At 39.4% G+C, this 24,506-nt stretch overlaps 4 protein-coding genes and 1 pseudogene across 5 annotated transcripts; 3 read left to right on the top strand and 2 right to left on the bottom strand.

Annotated features, from left to right (window-relative positions):
- LOC121753721 (receptor-like protein 51) lies at positions 1-1,451 on the top strand. Its single transcript, XM_042148968.1, has one exon. The coding sequence runs from the start codon at positions 16-18 to the stop codon at positions 1,300-1,302; it is 1,287 nt and encodes a 428-aa protein (XP_042004902.1). The 5' UTR covers positions 1-15; the 3' UTR covers positions 1,303-1,451.
- A 2,141-nt stretch (positions 1,452-3,592) lies between these two features.
- On the top strand, positions 3,593-5,661 carry LOC121753782 (SAP-like protein BP-73). Of its 2 annotated transcripts, none has more exons than XM_042149035.1 (3): positions 3,593-3,768; positions 4,626-4,955; positions 5,097-5,661. In XM_042149035.1, exons 1-3 carry the CDS (start codon positions 3,669-3,671, stop codon positions 5,483-5,485), a joined length of 819 nt encoding a protein of 272 aa, XP_042004969.1. In that variant the 5' UTR covers positions 3,593-3,668; the 3' UTR covers positions 5,486-5,661. The 2 variants fall into 2 exon arrangements, with proteins under 2 accessions (XP_042004969.1, XP_042004970.1); XM_042149036.1 differs by having other exon boundaries at positions 3,632-3,768; positions 4,609-4,955.
- A 48-nt stretch (positions 5,662-5,709) lies between these two features.
- On the bottom strand, positions 5,710-6,477 carry LOC121753784 (E3 ubiquitin-protein ligase MARCHF8-like). Its single transcript, XM_042149037.1, has 2 exons — positions 6,023-6,477; positions 5,710-5,932 (listed from the first exon to the last, which is right to left on the bottom strand). Exons 1-2 carry the CDS (start codon positions 6,325-6,327, stop codon positions 5,710-5,712), a joined length of 528 nt encoding a protein of 175 aa, XP_042004971.1. The 5' UTR covers positions 6,328-6,477.
- Positions 6,478-7,501: 1,024 nt separating this feature from the next.
- Positions 7,502-10,328, top strand: LOC121756125 (O-fucosyltransferase 8-like). The gene is made up of 10 exons (XM_042151590.1): positions 7,502-8,013; positions 8,080-8,166; positions 8,246-8,337; positions 8,410-8,479; positions 8,559-8,647; positions 8,739-8,859; positions 8,933-9,076; positions 9,156-9,478; positions 9,562-9,802; positions 9,887-10,328. The coding sequence occupies exons 1-10, from the start codon at positions 7,723-7,725 to the stop codon at positions 10,208-10,210; spliced, it is 1,782 nt and encodes a 593-aa protein (XP_042007524.1). The 5' UTR covers positions 7,502-7,722; the 3' UTR covers positions 10,211-10,328.
- LOC121756126 lies at positions 10,278-22,969 on the bottom strand (annotated as a pseudogene).
- Positions 22,970-24,506: the final 1,537 nt, after the last annotated feature.

Consider the following 24,506-nt stretch of genomic DNA (forward strand, 5'->3'; position numbering starts at 1 on the left):
ATTACACCGGCAAAAATGTCACCAGATCCCTCTCCCCTCCTCCTCCTCCTCCTCCACCTCTCCCTCCTCCTCCACCACACCACCGCCGCCGCCGCGACCCCCACCTCCTCCCCCACCCCCAGCCCAAAACCCCCCTCCCGCTCCTCCCCCATTTCCCCCTCAACCCTCGACCCCAAACAGCTCCTCGCCCTCCAATCCCTCAACATCCCCACCTCCAAAGACCCCTGCTCTCACTCTCCCTCCATCTCCTGCGACTCCTCCTCCCCCTTCCGCCACCTCCTCTCCCTCACCCTCGCCAACTGCTCCGATGACGTCGCCCTCTCCCTCACCGCCCTCAAATCCCTTTCTACCCTCACCTCCCTCTCCTTCCTCAACTGCCCCGTCTCCCCCATCAAACTCCCCTCCGACCTCGCCTCCAATCTCCGCTCCTTCACCGCCGTCGCCAGCCTCAACAAACTCACCGGCGTCTGGCTCAGCCGCCTCCAGAATCTCACCTCCCTCACCGTCTCCCACGTCGCCGTCTCCGCCAGCGGCCCCACCATCATCCTCTCCGGCATGAAATCCCTTCACTCCGTCACTCTCTCAAACACAAATCTCACCGGAAATCTCCCCAAACACTGGCATTCTTCAAATCTCACATTCCTCGATTTATCGGTGAATCAGCTCAAGGGGAAAATCCCCAATTCACTCACCCAATTAGAGAATCTCCTGCATCTGAATCTCTCCTCAAATTCCCTCAACGACACGATTCCTTCCACAATCGGCGACTTGACCTCTCTCCAGAATCTCTCTCTTTCATCCAATTCTCTCTCCGGCCCGATTCCGGAATCCCTAGCTGCAATGGCGGCGCTGACGCATCTCGATCTGAGCTCAAACCAGCTCAATGGGACAATCCCCAATTTCATCAGAGACATGAAGAAGCTGAAGCACTTGAATCTCGCGAGCAATTCCTTCCACGGAGTATTGCCTTTCAATTCAACGTTTATAGAGCGATTGGATGTGTTTAAGGTCGGTGAAAATTCGAATCTTTGCTACAACCACACGGTTTTGGGGTCGAAATTGAAGCTGGGGATTGCCGCCTGTGATAAGCACGGGCTGCCGCTGTCGCCGCCGCCGGCGAAGGATTCGTCGGCTGATGACTCGAGCGATGGGGATTATGATGGTGATGAAGATGAGAATGTGGGGGAGAAGAAGAAGCGTAGCAGTGGGCCGAGTAAGGTTGTTCTTGGCTTTGCAATTGGGATTTCTTCGATTGTGTTCTTGATTGTTTTCTTGGTTCTTTTAGCTAAGTGTTGTAAATGAGTTTGATTTTTTTTAATGGTTGATTAGGTAGGGGATTATTGATTTATTGTGACATTAAAATTCATTTCATTGAGTTTGTTTGATTTATTTGGTGCAAGAATTTCGAGAAAGAGAAAGGGGTGAAATGAAAGGATGATTAATTTTTTTTGTGTTTGAACTTGAAGAGTGTTTCTGTTGACTACTTTTTTCTTAGATGTGGAGAAGAATGAATAAGGGGAAAAAGGAATAAAAGTGACTGATTATCACTTTTTAATGCTGTTGAGCTTGGGAGAGGATCCCCTGCTGTGCACAAATCACAGCAGGGCCCTGCTGCCCCTCACAAACAATTTTAAAATATATTAAATTTTTATTTTTATTTTATAAAAAAAAATAATAATAAAAAATGGTGGTGTATGGGGCAGCAGGGCCCTGCTGTGATTTGTGCACAGCAGGGGATCCTCTCCCGTTGAGCTTTACTTTAGAATAGTACTATACCTCTTCAACTTTGTTTATGTTTTAGATGCAAGAATCTGTTTTTTGATCATCTTCTTCATCTGGGTGTTTTCATCTTTTTTTACTTTTTTTGGATTGAATATAATTATGAAATGTAATAGTAGTAGTAGTGTTCTTGTTTTGATTTGGGCAATAGTAGTAGTTTTTTGTTTGATGACTTGTTATATTGTTGACTTATTATTTCAACAAATGTTGTCTTTCATTGAAATTTACTCAAATAAGTTGACATACTAGTACTATTTTTTATTTGCATAGGAGTTGGATTGATTGTATTTCATTAAAAGTGCCATATGGTTCTCAGTTTTCTTTGTTTTTGACTTTTTGGTTGCATTCCTTTTATGAAGGATGCAGGTTTATGTCCTTCAAGACTTTGGTTCATGTCTTTAATGGGTAGGCCATGAATTGAATTATCTAAGTTCACTCAAATAACTTTGCAAAGAATCATATCTATCTTGCTTCCTATTTAATTTTATCTACCAAACCTAACGTGGTAGTGTTATTGTTTGGGTTGGGCACTTGGACATGCATGTGGATGTGGGAAGAACCTTCAACCCATTTTATGGTGTTCTACATGTGTACAAAAATTAGTTCTTGTATTTTGATTTAATATGACAATTATGAATTCAAATTAACTATATCTAACTTTAGTAGTATAATTTACGTTTTAGCATTTAATATTGAAGTTTAGCTGAACACGTGATTTAAAAGTGGATGATATCATACGCATATAAACACATGAGTTTGGCCATTCATCATGTGCTCAGTTTGCTACTTGGATGTTGACATCATTGTATCTTCCCTGGAAAATCAAGTTTGCAACCTAATTTCACTTCCCAAATCCACTTTTTTTTTCTTTTATTTTGGAGAGGGTCATAATTGAATCTTAACATATAGTAGTATTTTTTTATACTATAAACAAGGTGTTACGGACTCAATTCCCAACCGAGCAATTCCCACATCGGTTGTGAGAACAACTGATGTGGGGTATATAGACTAAATGAGTTTTCTCTCCTAACAGGCTAGTATTTTAGGGATGAGTTCTCCTGTTTGGTCTGTATCAATTGGTGCTTTCATTGAGAGCTCAAACGACTCGGAGTGGTGGCCGGGCAACGAACTCGCCGTGACCAATGAGTGCGTTTGGGACCGCTCGGAGTGGTGACCCACGGAGTGGTGGCCGGGCAAAGAATCCGCCGTAACCAACGTAACTAGTCTTTTGGGATGAGTTCTCCGGTTTAGTCTGTATCACAAGGTTCCTAATTTAGGCATCGACCATGTGCAAACCAAAACATACTACCAATTTTTAACTTTGCTTCCTAGGATCTTGCTACACCAAAGGGATTATTTCATGATTAATTGAATGAATAGGGTTAAAACCATGGAAATAAGATAACTAGATAGTAGGGAAAAAGAAAGTAGAGGTGTGACGACTAACGAAGCTAACATGCAAACATATATTTACTACTACTATTATTTTGGAACGAAAACTACAAGCACTAGATTTGACAATATAAGGAGGATTTTGTTTTTTGTTTTTACTTTAATGATCAGCACCTAATTTAGAAATCTACATCACTTCCCTATTTAGGACTTAAGATTTAGTGGTCAATTTTTTTTGTCTGGCCATTTTTATAGTATATATCATTTGAATTCTTACTGACCAAAAATCGATCATATAATATAAATATTGTTTTAAAATTTCAAATTAATATCAATTTTAATGTACAGTACTCTATTTTAATAGGAGTATAATAATATTTAAATCACACTAATTTCTGGACTGGATAATACACGTACGGATTCTGGTAGATGTGGTGTATGTGAATTCCAGACTTCTTTGCTGAATCTTTGCAGTTTATTCTTACTCGCCAGAAAATATGGGAGGATGCCTTCTCAATCCTCATTCCGTTCTTCAATTTCCGTCGCTCTCTGCATTTGCCCCACTCAGATTCCGGCAACCATACTTCTCAATTAAAGGTAGTAATATAATCTCGCATCATCTCTTCGATTATTTCTAATTCTATGCCCTAATTTCGATTACGTCAATTCACTTCTGTGTAGATTCGTTCCTTTTCAAATTGCAGTTGGTAGTTTTAGCTGTGTTGTTGATTTATTTGGCTGGTATTATGCTTCTTTAGATTGTGTTTTGGAATCATGATTGAATTCGAGATCGCGATAACAAAAATTTTAGTACTATTTTTTGGTGAGGAAACCCCCAATCTGCTCGCGACAGAGCCTTCATTTCTGCAAATCAGGTTTCATACTGTTCAAGAGCTATCAATCTCAAGAAATTCGGTGCATTAGCTCATACATTGGAAATGCTCCTGATAGTTCGGAAAATAAGTAGTTTTCCCTTATCCATGCGATGCAGGATAGGGTATTTGCTAGGATAAAACCTCTCATCGTTTGGTTGCTATGTTTACTTGTGACTAACGCCATGTCTAATCTTATTTCTTGTGTGGTTGCATTTTCTCAAAAACTTGCCCGAGACAATGTATCTTGGTCCGTCTCCGCAATGTCAAAATTACATTGTATCTCATTATTAACTATCTCACCTCCACCTCTATGACTAATTTAATCCTAGAAAAACTCTATTTTGACTTATCTCATATTGTATCTCACGATTATCTTGCCACGCCACCTTAATGTACTTGTATCGATCCCTTGTTTTCTCCCGGTTATGAATTAGTATGATTTTCACTTGGGGCCTTCAGTAGAACTGTGGATCATTCTCCATAGTTTTACTAATGTGAATTCATTAGCCCTTCGTGTGAAGCTGTTTCCAACACCGAACTGAGGTATCATTTCTTGATGCAGCTTGTTCAATTTGGCAGAAATATCTGATCGATCTTTGGTATTGAGCATAAGAGCTGATGATGGAAAGAAAGGAATGCATAATAAAAAGAACCCTTATTCGGGAAGGGCACCTAAAACAGATGGGGCAGATGATGGTGCTCAATCTTCATCTCTGTCGCCTAACAAGGAAGAAATCCTAGCCCTCTTTAAGAGAATACAATCTTCGATCTCTAAAGGGGAGTCAGTAAATCCCAAGAAGAGAACTCCCAAGACGGCTGAAGATAGGCTCTCTCCATCGCCCTCAACCTCGGCTGAATCAATTCTGGATGTTCTTCATCAATCAAGAACACAACAAACACAACAAAAAGGTTAGGGCTGATGCATACCTTTTCAGCACAGAGAAAATAGTGTTTGTGCCAATAATCAGATTTGTGATGTTATGTGGAGTTTCACTATCATTTGCTTATAGTATCTTGATTGATCTGAAGTTAGTGTTTGTTCCATGACAGGGAAATCTGTAGCCAAGAAAGGCGATAGATTCCTCGATACTCAAAAGGATTCGTTGAAGGAGAAGGAGACTGCTGCAGCTGCAGCTGCAGAACATATAACAAGGCCACCATCAAGTTTCACCAGGAGGTCTCCAATACGCTCTCTGTCAAGCCCTAGAAAACAAGTTCAGTCACCTACTATCGCAATTCCAAGGGATGAAACTGAGCTGACAAATGAAACATCACAAATAGACGATGACAGTGATCATCAAGCCGTAAAGTTGGCAGAAATGAAACTTCCCGAGCTAAAAGAAGTTGCCAAATCCAAAGGGATCAAGGGCTATTCCAAACTCAAGAAGAGCGAGCTCGTAGAGCTCCTAAGCAAGTCGCTGACTGACGCCTCTCCTTGAATCTAAGTTGTTCAATGACTGTTAATGCTTGAACTTACCTTAACTTTCAACCTTTTTCCATTTCCATATTCATTAATTTGTAGAAGGGCGCTTTAGTCTGTCAAGAATTCTCCATTTGCTTCCATTTTTATGTATTCCCAACACATTTTGATTAATTGATATGGCCATTGCTGATCTCTGATGGTTCTTGATTGAAGCTACTGAGTGTTTCAGAAACAGGAAAATCAGAACAAATTTACTCGAAAAAACCAAGGGAGAATGAATGCTATAACTAAACAAGCCATCAAAAAATTACAAAGTGGCTGCCCCTGCAAACATCTTCTGTTTCCATCTGAAGAACTGCTGTTGCTCCCGTCGCTCCATCTCCTCTCGCTCCACTCCTCCACGAAGCTGCTGTCAACTGCGCCACTCACATTTCTTGCAGCCTCGCCACATATTTCACACAATCTACAACCCAAATTCAAGAAATCAAAACTCATCATGAAGCAACTAGCAAACAACAAAACTAAACAGAAGTGGCCAAACAGAGTTACTCACCTGTTCCCTTTAACTCTAAACCAAGCCTCGCCGCATTGCAAGTGAGCAAATCCAAGCTCACCTTTACACCCGCATCCAAGCTCTATCAACTCAGCTCCGCTCTTCCCAATCTCCTTCGCACTCAAATGGCACACTCTACAGACCCTCTCGTTCCCCGCCACAGCCTCCACCATCGAGCCAGACGAACATGCCTCCCCATTCTCCACATCCACCACAGATGTCTCCTTTCCTCCTATTGCAATCACAAATTCCAAATTTCTTGAACTATCACAGTCTTCACTCTTATCTCTCAGTTCTTGATCCATAGCCTCTCTTACACAACCAAATCACAATGTCAATGTATGTATATGATCAGCTTACATGACATACTTTTCTTGACCAAAGATAGTGGAGTTCCATATTCTTTGAGAAGTTGACTCATCTCTCTCTAATCTACATATTCTCTGAGAGGCTGAGTAATAGTACTATATAATGAAACAACTTATTCTGTCAGAGACCATTAAATGTTGATATATAACATATTCTGAAGCAGACATGAATTATTGGGTTGTTATAAGTTACTCTAATTTGGAATATTTTGCTTACAATAATCACACAATTTTAGTGCAAATAAAAGACTGCATAGTGTATATGGCTATAGACAACTGTATTGTGTAAGGCTGGCATTGATCATTACAATTGTAGTTTGGGAGAGAGAAACCAAGCAACATCGACATCTATGTAGAGAATGTGGTTTGTACAGTAGAATACACATTTTGGAGTTTTGTTTTTTTATGTGATTAGTAGTTATTAACAAGTTGTACATGTCTTTCAAATCAAATCATTGAATTCTCTTAGTAAATGATTCAAGGTATCAGTCAATTCTATAATGCCATCAGTTTAGATATATATTCCAATTTCCAACTACTAAAATTTAAGTCTGCACCAAACATGGAAATATTGATGTTGTATTTTTTGGATTTAAATATTGATGTCTTTAAAGATATTAACATATTCTAGATAACTGGATAGACACTTAACCACTCAACCGGATGATTATTTTATGACCCCTCACAATTTTTTTATAATGCAAAATTTTAAAAATTCCTTCACAATAATTATTATCAGCATAGTAGTACTATATAGTTAGGGTGCATTTTTGGATGGGCCGGATCAGCCCAAATGTTGTAAAGCCCACAGGCGTAAAATAGATCGAATTTAAACGGTAGTTGAGTCAGTTGAAAAGGGCCCGCGAAAGTGTCAACTTTATGTTAGCCAAAAACAAAGCCTTTTTGAGTGGCCAAGCCTTCTTTTTTTCCCTCAAATTCTTCGAAACAAAGCATGGAGATTTTTTTTAAAAATATTTACCAACTCTGTTTGGTAGAGAGTTGCTTTTTGCCAATGTGATTTTTTCTTGAAAATACATTTCTAAGAATATTTATTTATCCAATATTAATAATAGTATGTTATACCAACTGAAACTTAACTTGCAATCCCTGCTTATTCTTGATGTTTCTGCTTCATCTAATCCCATTGCTCCATTTTCCCACCAAACCTCCATTTTTTCCTCATGAATATCATCTCACACAAAAGAAAGTGGAAGAAATAAAATCAAAGCTACAAAGTTTGGTGTGTTCATGCATTCTTGGGCTGATAATGTGTCTAAAGATTAGTTTTTTTTTCACTGTGATCTTACTTAGAATTCAAAGGCTTTAGAAGAAATGGGAGGAAAGCAAGGCCCTCGTCCCAATTCATTAAGCTTCGATGCTTCATCCGGATTGAAGGATCATATGTTGGTGAAAGGATTCAAGAATGACTATGCCAAGTTCAGTGCTTATGGTAAAGGTGCTTATGCTGGCAAACGCCACGCCTGGTGGCCTCGTAGGCATGTGAGATCCGTTGTCTTCATCTTCGCGCTGCTCGGATTCTTTTTCTTGCTTGATTCATTCATGTACTCCTACTTTGATCCCACTTTCCTCAAGAATGGCCCCACACCAGCTTATGCACCAAAGGTAAACAAATCTACACCTTTTCAATCTGCATTTACATTTTATGGACTAATTTTGCTTGTGTTGCAGGACTTAAATGCTGAAAACGAGGAAAATGAAAGAGGGCCGGTCATGTACTCCCGGCTAGTGCAGTTGGCGTCGTTTTCACTTGCAAAGGTCTTATTCGAAAACATAATTGTGGTGTTATGTGTGGAAACTTGAAAGATAATTTAAGTCTGATTTGTTTGTTGTACAGATAGATCAAGAACAAAATTTAACCGAGTTTTGGAAGGAAACTCATCCCGAGGCGTCCACTTGGAAGCCCTGCGCGGATAGGAACCAGAAAAGGTGCATCTATATCTCCTAACTGATTCAAAACTTGTTGCCAACCTGTTTAACCTTTTGTGTTTGTCAGGGCAGGGACGCGAAAAACACCACTGGTTTTATACTGGTCAGTGCAAACGGTGGCCTAAATCAGCAGAGAGTCGCTGTACGTGCACAGATAACTGTCTCATGTTGTTTGTTTGTGTCTTTGCATTTGAGATGAGAGTTTTAGGCTATTTGTGCAGGTTTGTAATGCTGTGGCTGTAGCATCTCTACTAAATGCAACATTAGTAATTCCCAGATTTCTTTATAGCAATGTGTGGAAGGATCCAAGGTGGTGACTATCATTTAAACGCAACTTAGCTTCATTCTTTCACTCATCATTTCATGTGATGTCGATTTTTATTGACATCGGTTATCTGCAGCCAGTTCAGTGATATTTATCAAGAGGAGACATTTATGAACATGCTGAAGGATGATGTAGATATTGTAAAGGAGCTCCCTCCTCATCTGAGATCGACTGATTTTGAGGCCATTGGCAGCCTAGTACGTTGCCTATTCAACCTCAAGTTTCTGCAGAAAAGTTCTCTCTAAGGCCTCTCTTAAACCTTTTTTTTAGGTAACAGATGCAGACGTTTCGAAGGAGGCAACGCCTGATGAATACGTACGAAACATATCTCCAATATTATCGCGTAATGGAGTTGTTCATTTCCTCGGATTTGGCAATAGGCTTGGCTTCGAATCAGTGCCTTCTCATCTCCAGGTGAAGTCTATACACAGTGTCATTCTTTTCACTCATCTCCTTGTTTTTTAACAGTTTGTGATATGTGTAATATGTGCAGAAACTCAGGTGCAAATGCAACTTCCACGCCTTAAAGTTCGTACCAAAAATACAGAAACTTGCAGCCTTATTGGTGAAGAGGATAACGAAATACGAAGCTTCAAGAAGCTTGTTGGATAGACAGCTTCTTGGAAGCTTTATCCCAGCGGAGCATGTTGAGGCAGCAAATCCTTCCAAATATCTGGCGTTGCATTTGAGATTTGAAGTAGATATGGTGGCTTATTCTATGTGTGATTTCGGAGGCGGAGAGGGAGAAAGAACACAGCTCCAAGCATACAGAGAGGAGCATTTCCCTCTCCTTCTCGAACGTTTGAAGAAAGCAAAGTAATCAAAAACACGAAATGATGAACCACAGCTCTTTCTAGCTTCCCCTAATAGTACTAAACTTTTTGTTTTCATGGCTGCAGACAGCCTTCTCCCGAAGAACTGAGGAAGATGGGGAGATGCCCTTTGACACCAGAAGAAGCTACACTCGTTCTAGCTTCTCTTGGATTCGACCGTGGAACATACATCTATCTTGCTGGATCCCAAATCTACGGGGGTGAGTCGAGGATGCTTCCTCTAGTCAGCCTCTATCCTAATCTGGTGACGAAAGAGGACCTTCTCTCACCCACTGAACTCGAACCTTTCAGTAATTTTTCGTCTCAGGTAAACTTTGGCCTTTCTAACATTCAAATTTGATGAATATTGTTTGTTTGTTAAGTCTTTTTATAAATGGATGGATTGATGCAGCTTGCAGCATTGGACTTCATTGCATGCGGCGTTTCTGATGTATTTGCCATAACAGACTCCGGAAGTCAGCTGTCGTCCCTAGTGTCTGGTTTCCGGACATATTATGGTGGAGGAGATGCACCTACGTTGAGGCCGAGCAAGAAGAGGCTGGCCGCGATCTTGCAAGAGAACAGCACCATCAGTTGGCCTAGTTTCGAGAAGAGGGTGAGGAAGATGATCAAGGAAGGTCAGAGAGTGCGCCTCAGACGACCTGGCAGAAGCATTTATCGACAACCTAGATGCAGAGACTGCATGTGCAGTGACGGATCAGTAGTTGATCAATAGTTCATATTTCATGTCAATAGCCTTCCTGTGTATTTTGAGTTGTTATGAGATTAAATTTTGTGCTTGATGACGAAAAGACGAAGAAGATGATGATGAAATATATCGTTATTGGATTAAACTGTTATAACCCGAGCGAAAAGGGGATGGTTAAAACAAATGAAAAAATAATTGACAGAGGGCGATCTGTCTAGAACTCCTCGTTTCGAGTGTCTCCTTGGCGCTGTCCTTGTAGTCGAGTGTGTTGTCGAGGAACACAGACACGAGCAGGGCCACGGTTGGGGACGACAAGAATATGGTGTTGAGGAGATCATTGAACTGCATTGCATCACTAAAGAGTTATGATGGAATTTTCATCAGAAACAAGGAAGAAAAAAACAAAGTGAAACTGACCCATCCAGCCTTTGTATGAGCAGGGCCATGAAGAAGAGCAGCACTTGTCTTGTGTATTCTCTGAAGTACTCGGGAATGGACAGTCCGAGGAAGAGAGACACCCTGACTATGAAGAGGTTCCTCATCGAGTACATGTCCGTGAACTGCAAGAACGACAGCCCCACAGACGCTGCACCATATCCATCCACGCACAATCAATCACATTTTACGTTGGACAAAAACAACAAGAAGATAATAGGATGCTCACCAACAAGGCCGAACATAACGCAATATAGAGCTGCAAATATAGTGAAAGGTATTGATGATGCAAATAATGCTCCAAACTTGCCTGCACAAATTCAAACACGTCACTAACTCTGCTCAATCTGTTTACTTGGTTTATATATTTCGACTATATGATACTATGATGGTAGCCTTGCTTACCTAGAATAGCGATAAATATCATGAAACCAGCCGAAATTTGGATTACACGTCGACTGCCAACTCTAGTGCTTCCGAGAAGACCAATATTTTCACTGTTTTCATATATAGAAAGGTCAGACAAAGTAAACAATAAGCCAACAAATCCATCGAGACAGATTAAAACACTTACACAGAAACTGTGGATCCTGTAACTGTCCCAAACATTCCATCCAACAAGATCCCAATGCCCTGCCAACCAGGGGCGGACGCAGAAATTTTTTGGACTAAGGGTTCCACTATATATTTCCTCCATCTGCCATCAAGTGTTAAATAGTTATTTATTGTCCATCAACCAATAAATGTTGAGTAACTTTTTTGGAAAAAAAAACTAACCAGATGTCGATAAAAAAGAAAATAAAGCATTATAATTTGAAATAAAATTTATTTCTACTCACATAATAAACACTAGTGACTGTGAGAGTAGTTGGCCCACTTTTATGTCAGTCTTACATTTACAACCCAAACAAGTTCCATTTAATAATACTCCAAGTAATAATATTATAATATTATTATTTCATTCTGATTGGCAAGTATCTTCGTTTTCTCTATACATCAGAAACCAACTATGGCTGTTTTCTCTGCAACTTGAGAAATTTCAACTCAACCCTTTTTATCCTCCAATTTCTATCCATTTAATCTTCTATAGCACTAACTTGGTAAGGGCTGAACCCAAATTTCCAAAATTTCTAAAATTTTGTTTATAGAAAAAATATTAAAATAGACATTTGGGTAAGGGCTTAAGCCCCACCCTCTCTATGAGTGTGTCCGCCCCTGCTGCTAGCCAATTCCTCGGCTAAGAACATGGGCAGGAGGCGGCGTGGCGCTTGCTAAACGAGAAGCTGCTTTATACGCTCCGGTTGACTGCATACAAAAAAAGGGATTTCAGAGCTATGACAAAATTACCATCCAAGAAAAAAAACAATGAGAAAAGTAGAGTTTTGAAGTACCTCAATCATGGAAACTAGTACAGCAGCCATCATTCCAAAGGCATGGCCAGCATTGAATATAGGTGCACCCCACTGAAGTGGATATGGGATTTTGATCCTATTCAAGAACAAAACTTTGCACGAGTTTTTCCATTCATAGTTAATGAAAATGACATCCCATCACACTAACTAACCATGGTGCTGAGGAGATGAGGTTTGCTCTGTCAGTGCGGCAATTCATCTGAGTTTGCTCGGGATGATGCCTGTAAGCGCCACTTGCTGTTAGGAGGTGCACGTAAGCCCATATAACAGTCACCGATAGCAGAAGAGTGAATCGCTCCAATACTGGGATACCTCTAGTTTGGAAGTGCTTCAAGTACTATTCAACAAACCACCCATAAACACAAGCATTTTAGTGAACCATAGCTACTTAGTTTGGAGTTCATTTTCAAGTTGATAAAGACACTTTGCATTACCTGAGAAAAGGCAATGAACAAGAATAACATTGGAATGCCAATTTCTACACATCTTACAACCTGTTACCAGCTTATCAGTTACCTTATTTTTATGTTCTAAACAAAAACAAAATAGGATCATCTGAAACTGAAGACATACCACTGGAAAACCTCTATCAAGAAGGCCAAATCCCACTAGAGAAATGACTGGAGCCATCCCAAGTGGACTGAAAAACCTGATCAAGAAAGCATTTTTCTTTCAATTAACACACTCACAAATAAAAGAGGAGGAAATCGGGTATCTAGGCTAGTTTGCCTTTAAGATTATGTAAATGTACCCATTTTGTTATCTATTCCATAAATGGGAAAAACGCCAACCGCATTGGCGTTTCTATAAGTAAATACGCTAACAACATTAGCGTTTTATAATCTCGTCGTATTTTAGCTATATTTTCGCCAAATACAGCTACGTAAAAAACGCCAACTTAATTGGCGTGTTACAAGAAAAACGCCAACTATGTTGGCGTGTTTAATTTTAAAAACGCCAATGTAGTTGGCGTGTTAATCTAAAAAACGCCATTTCGAATGACGTGTTTAACATAAATACGCCACCCTAGTCGGCGTGTTTCTATTGAACCATATACCAATCAGATCTCCCCCAACATCGCGAACCCTAAACACTTTCCCTCCCCAAAACGCGAAAACCCTTCCCAAGGCGGAAAAACCTTTCGCTCGGGTCGACCCGGTGGTGGATTTGAGCGTGGAGATTTCGATTTTGGCTCATTCTTCCAAACATTAGTCCTTCTAATCGGTTAGTATATCAAATTTTAGACTCATTCTTCTAAACATTAGTCTTCCAATATTTGATGGATTGTTGTGATAATATATATTGTAGTGTAATTAATATAATAGTTTGACCAATTGTTATGGGCACACTAATATTTTGATGGATTATTATGATAGTATATATTTTAATAGAAATATTTTGACCAATTGTTATGCTATTATATGTTGTAGTATATCTAATTTTGTTACCAATATTTAATGTATTGTTATGATAATATATATTGTAGTGTATTTAATAGAAATATTTTGTCAAATTTTTGGGTCACTCTACATAATGATGAATATAAAAATAATACATATTTATTTGTGTTTTACATTATTGCAGATAGTATGACGTGGTGTGACAATTTATATTGGGGTGGAAAGATAATTCCCGGAGCAGTTATTTCGTATGATCCTCCTTTTGCTAAAGGATTCATTATGTTGGATGAAACAATTTCGTACGATGAACTTGTGGAAAAAAATTGTGAAAGGATGGGGATAAGCATATATGAAAACAAAATTCAAACAATATGGAAACGTACTATATGCTTTGGATCCGGAGTCACGTTTATAGGTGTTCAACTAGAAGAAGTATGCATGCAACTAATGTTTAGTGAGAGTGGTTATTGGAGGTGTAATTGAATTATATGTTGAGTATTCGGCAATTACTCAACATCATAGTCATCATGTCATAAGTTATGATGTTGGTACGTCTACGAGAGCCCAAGAACCATATTTTGCTGCAACACAAGATTTTGATGTTGGTACGTCTATGAGAGCCCAAGAACCATATTTTGTTGCAACACAAGATTTTGAAGCTGGAGGCTTGCATTTAGGGGAACGTGACAATTGTGATGTGGTTGAGGACATAATAGGTCCTGATAAAGCCGACTTTCTTGATCCACAATCACCTTATTATTCTGAAGATTCCGACACGGTTAGTACAGACTCAGATGGTGATCCGTCGGATGATGAACAATTTGTTGCTTCAAGACCATCCATTCCACTTGGTGATCCACAATTTGGAGAAACAGCAGTTGGAGAAACATCAGTTGGTGGAAGGGCAGTTGGAGGAAGAGTAGTTCCACAGTTCCCACAGCGTGGAATCAACTATTTTCGCACCTTACCAGGTCCATATGATAGTTTTGATCCCAAAAACTTTGAGCGTGATGATCCCAGTGTGCATTATTGGACTGAAAAAGATCATAGCAATGTCGGTTTGCATACTAAATTTAGAACGAAGTTGGAATTGAAGGCAGCTGTGACTCATTGGCATTTGGAAAAAATCCGACAATATACAGTTGCTGAAAGTAAAAGAAAGAGATGGCATGCAGTTTGTAAGTGGCCACAAGGAAATCCGAAAGATAAGTCCTTACCGCCATGTTTGTGGGAGTGCCGAGCAACACTGAGGAAGCATGATGAACACTGGAAAATTAGAGTGTTTAGCACTGCTCATACTTACATGGGGGATCGTAACTAAAATGGTCACGCTAATCTTTCGTCGGGTATGATAGCGTTGAGTGTTCGCCATCAGATAGAAAACGATCCTTGCTACAAGGTAAAAACAATTGTGGCGGATATTGAAAATAGATTTCATGTCAAAGTTAGTTACAAGAAAGCATGGTATGCTCGGAGGACAGCGATTGAGCTTGTATACGGTGGATGGGAGTAGTCGTTCAAAGTGTTACCAGCTTATTTGAATGAAATGCAAAGAAAAAATTCTGGCACAATTGTGGAATGGTTGCACGATGACATATTAAGCAATGGTATGAACAAGGTATTCAAGTACGTATTCTGGGCTTTTGGACCAGCTGTGGAGGCTTTTCAACTATGCAAACCAGTTTTAACGGTTGATGGAACTCATCTACGTGGACGATGTCGAGGTAAAATTCTTATTGCCGTTGGATTTGATGCTAATAAGAAATGTTTGCCTGTTGCATATGTCATTGTTGATGAGGAAACCAAATAAAGTTGGAATTGGTTTATGGAACGCATTAGACTTCATGTAGCAAAACATGAAATATGTGTCATATCTAATAGGCATGTGGGAATCATAGATGCAATGAATTCTCCCATATGGAAAGAAGAACCCAATGTGGGTCATCACAGATTTTGCTTGGTACATGTTAGAAAGAATGTTTTGCAGAATCACAAAGGTATCATGGTCAAAAGACTTGTTTGGAAAATTGGTATTGCTACCAAGAAGCGCAAGTTTAAGATCAGGCGTCGTTTACTTCGAAACGTCAACACCGAGGCTTTGCAGTACCTTGATGCCGTGGAGTTAGAAAAATGGAATCTGGCGTATGACAAACACAAAAGATGGGGTGAGGTGACCACTAATATGGTGGAATCTTACAACAATGTGTTGAGAGGCACAAGACAACTCCCAATTAAAGCTTGCATTGATATGATATTCTGGAGGACAATAGAATGGTTCAATGACCGGTCAATTGCATCAACACAGTGTGCCACACCACTTACCCCGTGGGCGCATGAAAAGGTGTGCAAAAATGATGCAAAAGGTCAATTACATAATGTGAGAGCACCCAACACAATTGCAGGCCATTATGTGGTTCGAACAAAGCGTCGAATTGGTGGAAATGGCGCTAATAAATGGAAGGTAAAGTACTTGGAGTCGCACTGCAAATGTCAAAAGTGGCAGATGTGGAGACTTTCATGTTCACATGCAGCGGCAGTTGATCGGTTTAGAAACGACAACATGATGTCGCTTGTTGATCCCGTATACCGCACAAGTGTTTGGGTAGACCAATATTCTACGGTGTTCAATCCACCCAGACACCAAGATTATTGGGCAGTGCCTGAATGGACTTTGCAATGTTCACGAGCTCAGTTAATGCCTAAAAGTCGCGGTCGATACCGTACTACTAGGATTCCTAATCAGATGGATGTCCGTGAAGCTGACCAGCCATGAGCCCGACGCCGATGTAAACATTGTCGTCAACTAGGTCACGACAGGCGCAACTGCCCGAATGCTCTTTCAAGGATGGATACTCAGTTGGTAAATGATGCCGCTGACGATTTTATGCCTCCACCTCCACCAAGATATGCAGTTCGAGGTCGTCATTCTATCAGTCACACTGATGATGCCGATCACGATTTTATGCCTCCACCTCCACCAAGATCTGCAGTTCGAGGTCGTCATTCTGTCATTCTGTAATAGAGTTAAGGCTCCCCCTACATCCGTCCTCATAGCAACGGCCGCTTCACACAAATTGTGGTACAAGCAAGCAAGCGTCGCACCACTCCAGCTATATGTAGAACACCGTTCTATATCCATGAAAAAGTGTAGGTAGAAGAACGAAATTTTATTTTCGGAGCCGTTGGGGATCATCAGACCACCAAGTAATAGCAGACAATAGATACGAGCCCGCTGAGCATATATGTTGTGTTCGTGGTCACCAGACAGCTCAATCCTCAATTGACGCGATAAGCTTGTCTGCTTAAAAGCCATTTCCTTCAACTCGGATGCGTCCGGTATGAATCCTAGAAAATCCAAACATCTGTCCTTCCAATATCCCGCTTCCGTCGGGGGGATGTAATCTGTCAGAGCCTCTCCATCAACTTTTAGGCCCCATAAGACCTCCACGTCTTCCAGTGTCACAGTCGCTTCACCGACTGGAAAGTGAAACGTGTGAGTCTCTGGCCTCCAACGTTCAATCAAAGCTGTGATAAGATGGTGGTCAATGTCTTTTGGTTTACCACACCTTAATATACCCCTAAACCCCATCTGGTCCACTATTGCCAAGACATATTGATGGATGGGAACATCCCAAATTATTCATTCATATCATCAGCAGCGTACATATTCGGATGGAACTCCTGCCCATATGTTGTTAGAGACGTGTTGTCTCTGAAAATATAATACAGATGGATCCGCAGGACCACATGCAAGCCGACGACGAGAGGTTGAAGATGATGCCATAATTTACCTACACAAAATATAATGCATGTGGTCTTGCGGATCCATCTGTATTATATTTTCAGAGACAACACGTCTCTAACAACATATGGGCAGGAGTTCCATCCGAATATGTACGCTGCCGACGATATGAAGGAATAATTTGGGATGTTCCCATCCATCAATATGTCTTGGCAATAGTGGACCAGATGGGGTTTGGGGTATATTAAGGTGTGTGGTACACCAAAAGACATTGACCACCATCTTATCACAGCTTTGATTGAACGTTGGAGGCCAGAGACACACACGTTTCACTTTCCAGTCGGTGAAGCGACTGTGACACTGGAAGACGTGGAGGTCTTATGGGCCTGAAAGTTGATGGAGAGGCTCTGACAGATTACATCCCCCCGACGGAAGCGAGATATTGGAAGGACAGATGTTTGGATTTTCTAGGATTCATACCGGACGCATCCGAGTTGAAGGAAATGGCTTTTAAGCAGACAAGCTTATCGCGTCAATTGAGGATTGAGTTGTCTGGTGACCACGAACACAACATATATGCTCAGCGGGCTCGTATCTATTGTCTGCTATTACTTGGTGGTCTGATGATCCCCAACGGCTCCGAAAATAAAATTTCGTTCTTCTACCTACACTTTTTCATGGATATAGAACGGTGTTCTACGTATAGCTGGAGTGGTGCGACGCTTGCTTGCTTGTACCACAATTTGTGTGAAGCGGCCGTTGCTAAGAGGACGGATGTAGGGGGAGCTTTAACTCTATTACAGAATGACAGAATGACGACCTCGAACTGCAGATCTTGGTGGAGGTGGAGGCATAAAATCGTGATCGGCATCATCAGTGTGACTGACAGAATGACGACCTCGAACTGCATATCTTGGTGGAGGTGGAGGCATAAAATCGTCAGCGGCATCATTTACCAACTGAGTATCCATCCTTGAAAGAGCATTCGGGCAGTTGCGCCTGTCGTGACCTAGTTGACGACAATGTTTACATCGGCGTCGGGCTCGTGGCTGGTCAGCTTCACGGACATCCATCTGATTAGGAATCCTAGTAGTACGGTATCGACCGCGACTTTTAGGCATTAACTGAGCTCGTGAACATTGCAAAGTCCATTCAGGCACGGCCCAATAATCTTGGTGTCTGGGTGGATTGAACACCGTAGAATATTGGTCTACCCAAACACTTGTGCGGTATACGGGATCAACAAGCGACATCATGTTGTCGTTTCTAAACCGCCGCTGCATGTGAACATGGAAGTCTCCACATCTGCCACTTTTGACATTTGCAGTGCGACTCCAAGTACTTTACCTTCCATTTATTAGCGCCATTTCTACCAATTCGACGCTTTGTTCGAACCACATAATGGCCTGCAATTGTGTTGGGTGCTCTCACATTATGTAATTTGACCTTTTGCATCATTTTTGCACACCTTTTCATGCGCCCACGGGGTAAGTGGTGTGGCACACTGGTTGATGCAATTGACCGGTCATTGAACCATTCTATTGTCCTCCAGAATATCATATCAATGCAAGCTTTAATTGGGAGTTGTCTTGCGCCTCTCAACACATTGTTGTAAGATTCCACCATATTAGTGGTCACCTCACCTCATCTTTTGTGTTTGTCATACGCCAGATTCCATTTTTCTAACTCCACGGCATCAAGGTACTGCAAAGCCTCGGTGTTGACGTTTCGAAGTAAACGACGCCTGATCTTAAACTTGCGCTTCTTGGTAGCAATACCAATTTTCCAAACAAGTCTTTTGACCATGATACCTTTGTGATTCTGCAAAACATTCTTTCTAACATGTACCAAGCAAAATCTGTGATGACCCACATTGGGTTCTTCTTTCCATATGGGAGAATTCATTGCATCTATGATTCCCACATGCCTATTAGATATGACACATATTTCATGTTTTGCTACATGAAGTCTAATGCGTTTCATAAACTAATTTCAACTTTCTTTAGTTTCCTCATCAACAATGGCATATGCAACAGGCAAACATTTCTTATTAGCATCAAATCCAACGGCAATAAGAATTTTACCTCGACATCGTCCACGTAGATGAGTTCCATCAACCGTTAAAACTGGTTTGCATAGTTGAAAACCCTCCACAGCTGGTCCAAAAGCCCAGAATACGTACTTGAATACCTTGTTCATACCATTGCTTAATATGTCATCGTGCAACCATTCCACAATTGTGCCAGGATTTTGTCTTTGCATTTCATTCAAATAAGCTGGTAACACTTTGAACGACCACTCTCATCCACCGTATACAAGCTCAATCGTTGTCCTTCGAGCATACCATGCTTTCTTGTAACTAACTTTGACATGAAATCTATTTTCAATATCCGCCACAATTGTTTTTACCTTGTAGAAAGGATCGTTTTCTATCTGATGGCGAACCCTCAACGCTATCATACCTGACGAAAGATTAGCGTGACCATTATAGTTACGATCCCCCATGCAAGTATGAGCAGTGCTAAACACTCTAATTTGCCAGTGTTCATCTTGCTTCCTCAGTGTTGCTCGGCACTCCCACAAACATGGCGGTAAGGACTTATCTTTCGGATTTCCTTGTGGCCACTTACAAACTGCATGCCATCTCTTTCCTTTACTTTCAGCAACTGTATATTGTCGGATTTTTTCCAAATGCCAATGAGTCACAGCTGCCTTCAATTCCAACTTCGTTCTAAATTTAGTATGCAAACCGACATTGCTAGGATCTTTTTCACTCCAATAATGCACACTGGTATCATCACGCTCAAAGTTTTTGGGATCAAAACTATCATATGGACCTGGTAAGGTGCGAAAATAGTTGATTCCACGATGTGGGAACTGTGGAACTATTCTTCCTCCAACTGCCCTTCCACCAACTGATGTTTCTCCAACTGCTGTTTCTCCAAATTGTGGATCACCAAGTGGAATGGATGGTCTTGAAGCAACAAATTGTTCATCATCCGACGGATCACCATCTGAGTCTGTACTAACCGTGTCGGAATCTTCAGAATAATAAGGTGATTGTGGATCAAGAAAGTCGGCTTTATCAGGACCTATTATGTCCTCAACCACATCACAATTGTCACGTTCCCCTAAATGCACGCCTCCAGCTTCAAAATCTTGTGTTGCATCAAAATATGGTTCTTGGGCTCTCATAGACGTACCAACATCAAAATCTTGTGTTGCAGCAAAATATGGTTCTTGGGCTCTCGTAGACGTACCAACATCATAACTTATGACATGATGACTATGATGTTGAGTAATTGCCGAATACTCAACATATAATTCAATTACACCTCCAATAACCACTCTCACTAAACATTAGTTGCATGCATACTTCTTCTAGTTGAACACCTATAAACATGACTCCGGATCCAAAGCATATAGTACGTTTCCATATTATTTGAATTTTGTTTTCATATATGCTTATCCCCATCCTTTCACAAATTTTTTCCACAAGTTCATCGTACGAAATTGTTTCATCCAACATAATGAATCCTTTAGCAAAAGGAGGATCATACGAAATAACTGCTCCGGGAATTATCTTTCCACCCCAATATAAATTGACACACCATGTCATACTATCTGCAATAATGTAAAACACAAATAAATATGTATTATTTTTACATTCATCATTATGTAGAGTGACCCAAAAATTTGACAAAATATTTCTATTAAATACACTACAATATATATTATCATAACAATCCATTAAATATTGGTAACAAAATTAGATATACTACAACATATAATAGCATAACAATTGGTCAAAATATTTCTATTAAAATATATACTATCATAATAATCTATCAAAATATTAGTGTGCCCATAACAATTGGTCAAACTATTATATTAATTACACTACAATATATATTATCACAACAATCCATCAAATATTGAAAGACTAATATTTAGAAGAATGAGTCTAAAATTTGATATACTAACCGATTAGAAGGACTAATGTTTGGAAGAATGAGCCAAAATCGAAATCTCCACGCTCAAATCCACCACCGGGTCGACCCGAGCGAAAGGTTTTTCAGCCTTGGGAAGGGTTTTCGCGTTTTGGAGAGGGAAAGTGTTTAGGGTTCGCGATGTTGGGGGAGATCTGATTGGTATATGGTTCAACAGAAACACGCCGACTAGGGTGGCGTATTTATGTTAAACACGCCATTCGAAATGGCATTTTTTAGATTAACACGCCAACTACATTGGCGTTTTTAAAATTAAACACGCCAACACAGTTGGCGTTTTTCTTGTAACACGCCAATTAAGTTGGCGTTTTTTACGTAGCTGTATTTGGCGAAAATACAGCTAAAATACGACGAGATTATAAAACGCCAATGTTGTTGGCGTATTTACTTATACAAACGCCAATGCGGTTGGCGTTTTTCCCATTTATGAAATAGATAACAAAATGGGTATATTTACGTAATCTTAAAGGCAAACTAGCCTAGATACCTGATTTCCTCATAATACGCCCAAAATACGACACAAGTATAAAACGCCACCTACGTTGGCGTCTTTACGTGTAAACACGCCATTAATATTGGCGTTTTACTTAAAGACACGCCAATTTCATTGGCGTTTTTCTCATATGTGGAATAGATAACAAAATGAGTACATTTACATTATCTTTAATGTAAACTGCCCCAGAAACTCGATTTTTCCAATAAAAGAGTTACTACATTTTATGACTTTATTTAACTAGAGTGAGATATATACCTGGAACATATAGCCCACAGCTGACTATATCCCAAAATAATCTGCACACTCGAAGCTACTATCAAAGCACCTTGTATTGTTCTCATTGTATTTTTAAATCTCTACAAGTAGCAATGATCCAACTCAATCCATAATTTATACACCATCATATTTACAGTATCAAACATCAAAGTCATAGTTAAGAAAAACACAAGGAGAAAAGCAGACATACCACTTCAGGGTCTGTGATACTTTGCAAAGATGGATCATGGATGATTGAAATTATAGCCCATGAGCCTCCTATAACAGTAGGTAATCTAGTTCCAAACAATGTCTGCAGCAATCTGTTTATCCCTCCAACAAACAGCAATGTCTGAACCACCCTCACTTTATCATCCTAATCACAACCAAAAAAAAATCATAAACACCTAAAATAGTAAAACATCCCCACAGCTGAGCCAGCTTCATGATTTTAGTTAAGTTTATAAAATAGTGATTGATTAGATTACGTACATCGGTTCCGCCCATCAAAGGTACAAGAAAAGTTGGAATCACCACAGCCGTTCCCAAAGCCAAAATGTAATGCTGAAATCCAATTGCTGATGATTCCCCTGTTTTCACAAGCTTATATTATTAAAAGGAAAAAAAATCCCACAAAATGGAGAAGGAGCGGAGGAATTAATTAGCCTACCCCAAGAAGGATTTGAATCGATGCAATACTCCAAGCCTTGGAGCTGGACCATTGGCGGATGGCTTATTTCCTCTGGTTTTGGAGCTGCCATCACTCACACACACTCAAGTTTCCAAAAGGGATTCAAGAATGTAGCTAGGATTAATGCAAACCAAAGAAGTCTTGGTTTGCAGTGATTAAAGGTACAAGTTTTGTCAATAAAAGGGGAAGTGAATAGAGAAAAGGAGAGTGGAAAAAGGTGGCAAAGGGGGAGAGGGAATGAGAAAGACAGTCGGTGTGAAATGGACCATAATCTTGTATATTTATATGAACATGTAGTGAAAGAGAGGGCAGTGTTGAAGCTTTTTCAAGTGTTTCTTGATTTGCTTTGTTTGATTTCAAGTGTTTCTTGATTTGCTTTGTTTGATTTCAAGTGTTTCTTGATTTTGCTCCCTTATTTACGATATTACCCCTTAAGGAACTGCCAAAACAAGATGTTACCGTTAGAACTTGAATTTGTGACTGTACTTACCCTTTTTCTTTTCTTTTGCTGATTTATAATATTTCAACTCTTTTTTTAAGTGGAGCGTTTTTATAAAATTTTGTTTTAAAAGTTAAATGAAGAGTGAATAAAACATAGCTAATGATTCTATTTTAAAAAAATACTGTATCAATTTTAATGGACATCCAAAAAAAATGGAGATGGACGAAGTACTATGCAAGATGATCACAAACAAATTGTATACCAGGATTCCGTGACAAAGCCAAGATTTCGTTGCTAGAGAGTCCAAATAGCCGTTAACAATTGTAGGGTATTTTAAGTTACCGTTAACATATGTGAGATATATTCTCGTCGGCGCATAGTGATTGTAGTTAAAAATGACTTTGAGATCAATAGACCACACTAAAATTCAAGGTAGATGATAAAAAAAGATGAATTAATGCAAAATGAACTTGCACAAAAAAATAAGTATTTAGAAGTAATAGAATAGATTTTTGTGAGTGTTTATGTGAAAAAATTGAATTAAAGTAACATTGAAAATAAATGAAAAGATCAAGTGCATATTTTTAGAGTAACATAATTTATGAAAGGAAACAATTCAGATATAACTAAAAAGAACCAAACTTAACTAAATTAAATTGAAATGAAGAAAATCGCATGATTTTTAACTAAGACAATTTGAAATAAGGAAGTAAAACAAAATAAAAGAACAAGTGCATATTTTTTGGAGTAAAATAATTTGTGATGAGGAAAGAATTCTAAAATAATTAAATTAAACAAATTTAAAAAAATGAAAAAAAAAACACATGTTCTAAGACAATTTTGAATAAGGAAGTAAAATAATTATGAAATATACTAAAGTGAAATAGAAAATAAACTAAACTAAAATAAGTTAAATATAAGAGGTAAAATATCTAGCACCTTGATGTAGTAGAATCGAGATTAGGAGTAATAATAATGTGATGTGTAGACTCCTTGGTCGCAGAGAATATACTTGAAAAGATTCCTCTGAAGTTATCATTAGCCTGATTCCAATTAAATTACAATCCAAAGAAATAATTAAAATATCAACGGCTTTCTTGCCATTGGAAAGACAAAATTAGCTTTGTTTTTAAAGTTTCTATGCTACATTTACATTAAATCATCATGACAATTACAGGTTGTGAACATGGACATGCGTTATAGTAGTATATATAAATTGAATGCAGAAAATTAATGATTAGAAACTTTATATATTCATATAAAAATGAAGATTAATTACAAAAGGTAATTAAGGTTTCAATTGTTGTCTTATCAAAAAAAGTCTTGAACCCAAGTTATTATATTTCAAAATGGAATATAAAAAATCCTGTGCACCTTTTAAATTTATCCTTATTTAGTTTCCAATAGAGCTAATAGTTTAATACTATCATAATATTGCAA

Source organism: Salvia splendens, chromosome 11, assembly GCF_004379255.2.
Source record: "Salvia splendens isolate huo1 chromosome 11, SspV2, whole genome shotgun sequence".
Lineage (NCBI taxonomy): Eukaryota > Viridiplantae > Streptophyta > Magnoliopsida > Lamiales > Lamiaceae > Salvia > Salvia splendens.

Coding starts and splice junctions, on each gene's coding strand:
- LOC121753784 (XM_042149037.1), bottom strand. CDS start 6,327: ATGGATCAAGAACTGAGAGATAAGAGTGAAGACTGTGATAGTTCAAGA. Junction 5,933..6,022: donor TTTAGAGTTAAAGGGAACAG/GTGAGTAACTCT, acceptor TTTGGGTTGTAG/ATTGTGTGAAATATGTGGCG.
- LOC121756125 (XM_042151590.1), top strand. CDS start 7,723: ATGGGAGGAAAGCAAGGCCCTCGTCCCAATTCATTAAGCTTCGATGCT. Junction 9,077..9,155: donor CAGTGCCTTCTCATCTCCAG/GTGAAGTCTATA, acceptor TAATATGTGCAG/AAACTCAGGTGCAAATGCAA. Junction 9,803..9,886: donor TCAGTAATTTTTCGTCTCAG/GTAAACTTTGGC, acceptor GGATTGATGCAG/CTTGCAGCATTGGACTTCAT.
- LOC121753782 (XM_042149035.1), top strand. CDS start 3,669: ATGGGAGGATGCCTTCTCAATCCTCATTCCGTTCTTCAATTTCCGTCG. Junction 3,769..4,625: donor ACCATACTTCTCAATTAAAG/GTAGTAATATAA, acceptor TCAATTTGGCAG/AAATATCTGATCGATCTTTG. Junction 4,956..5,096: donor ACAACAAACACAACAAAAAG/GTTAGGGCTGAT, acceptor GTTCCATGACAG/GGAAATCTGTAGCCAAGAAA.
- LOC121753721 (XM_042148968.1), top strand. CDS start 16: ATGTCACCAGATCCCTCTCCCCTCCTCCTCCTCCTCCTCCACCTCTCC.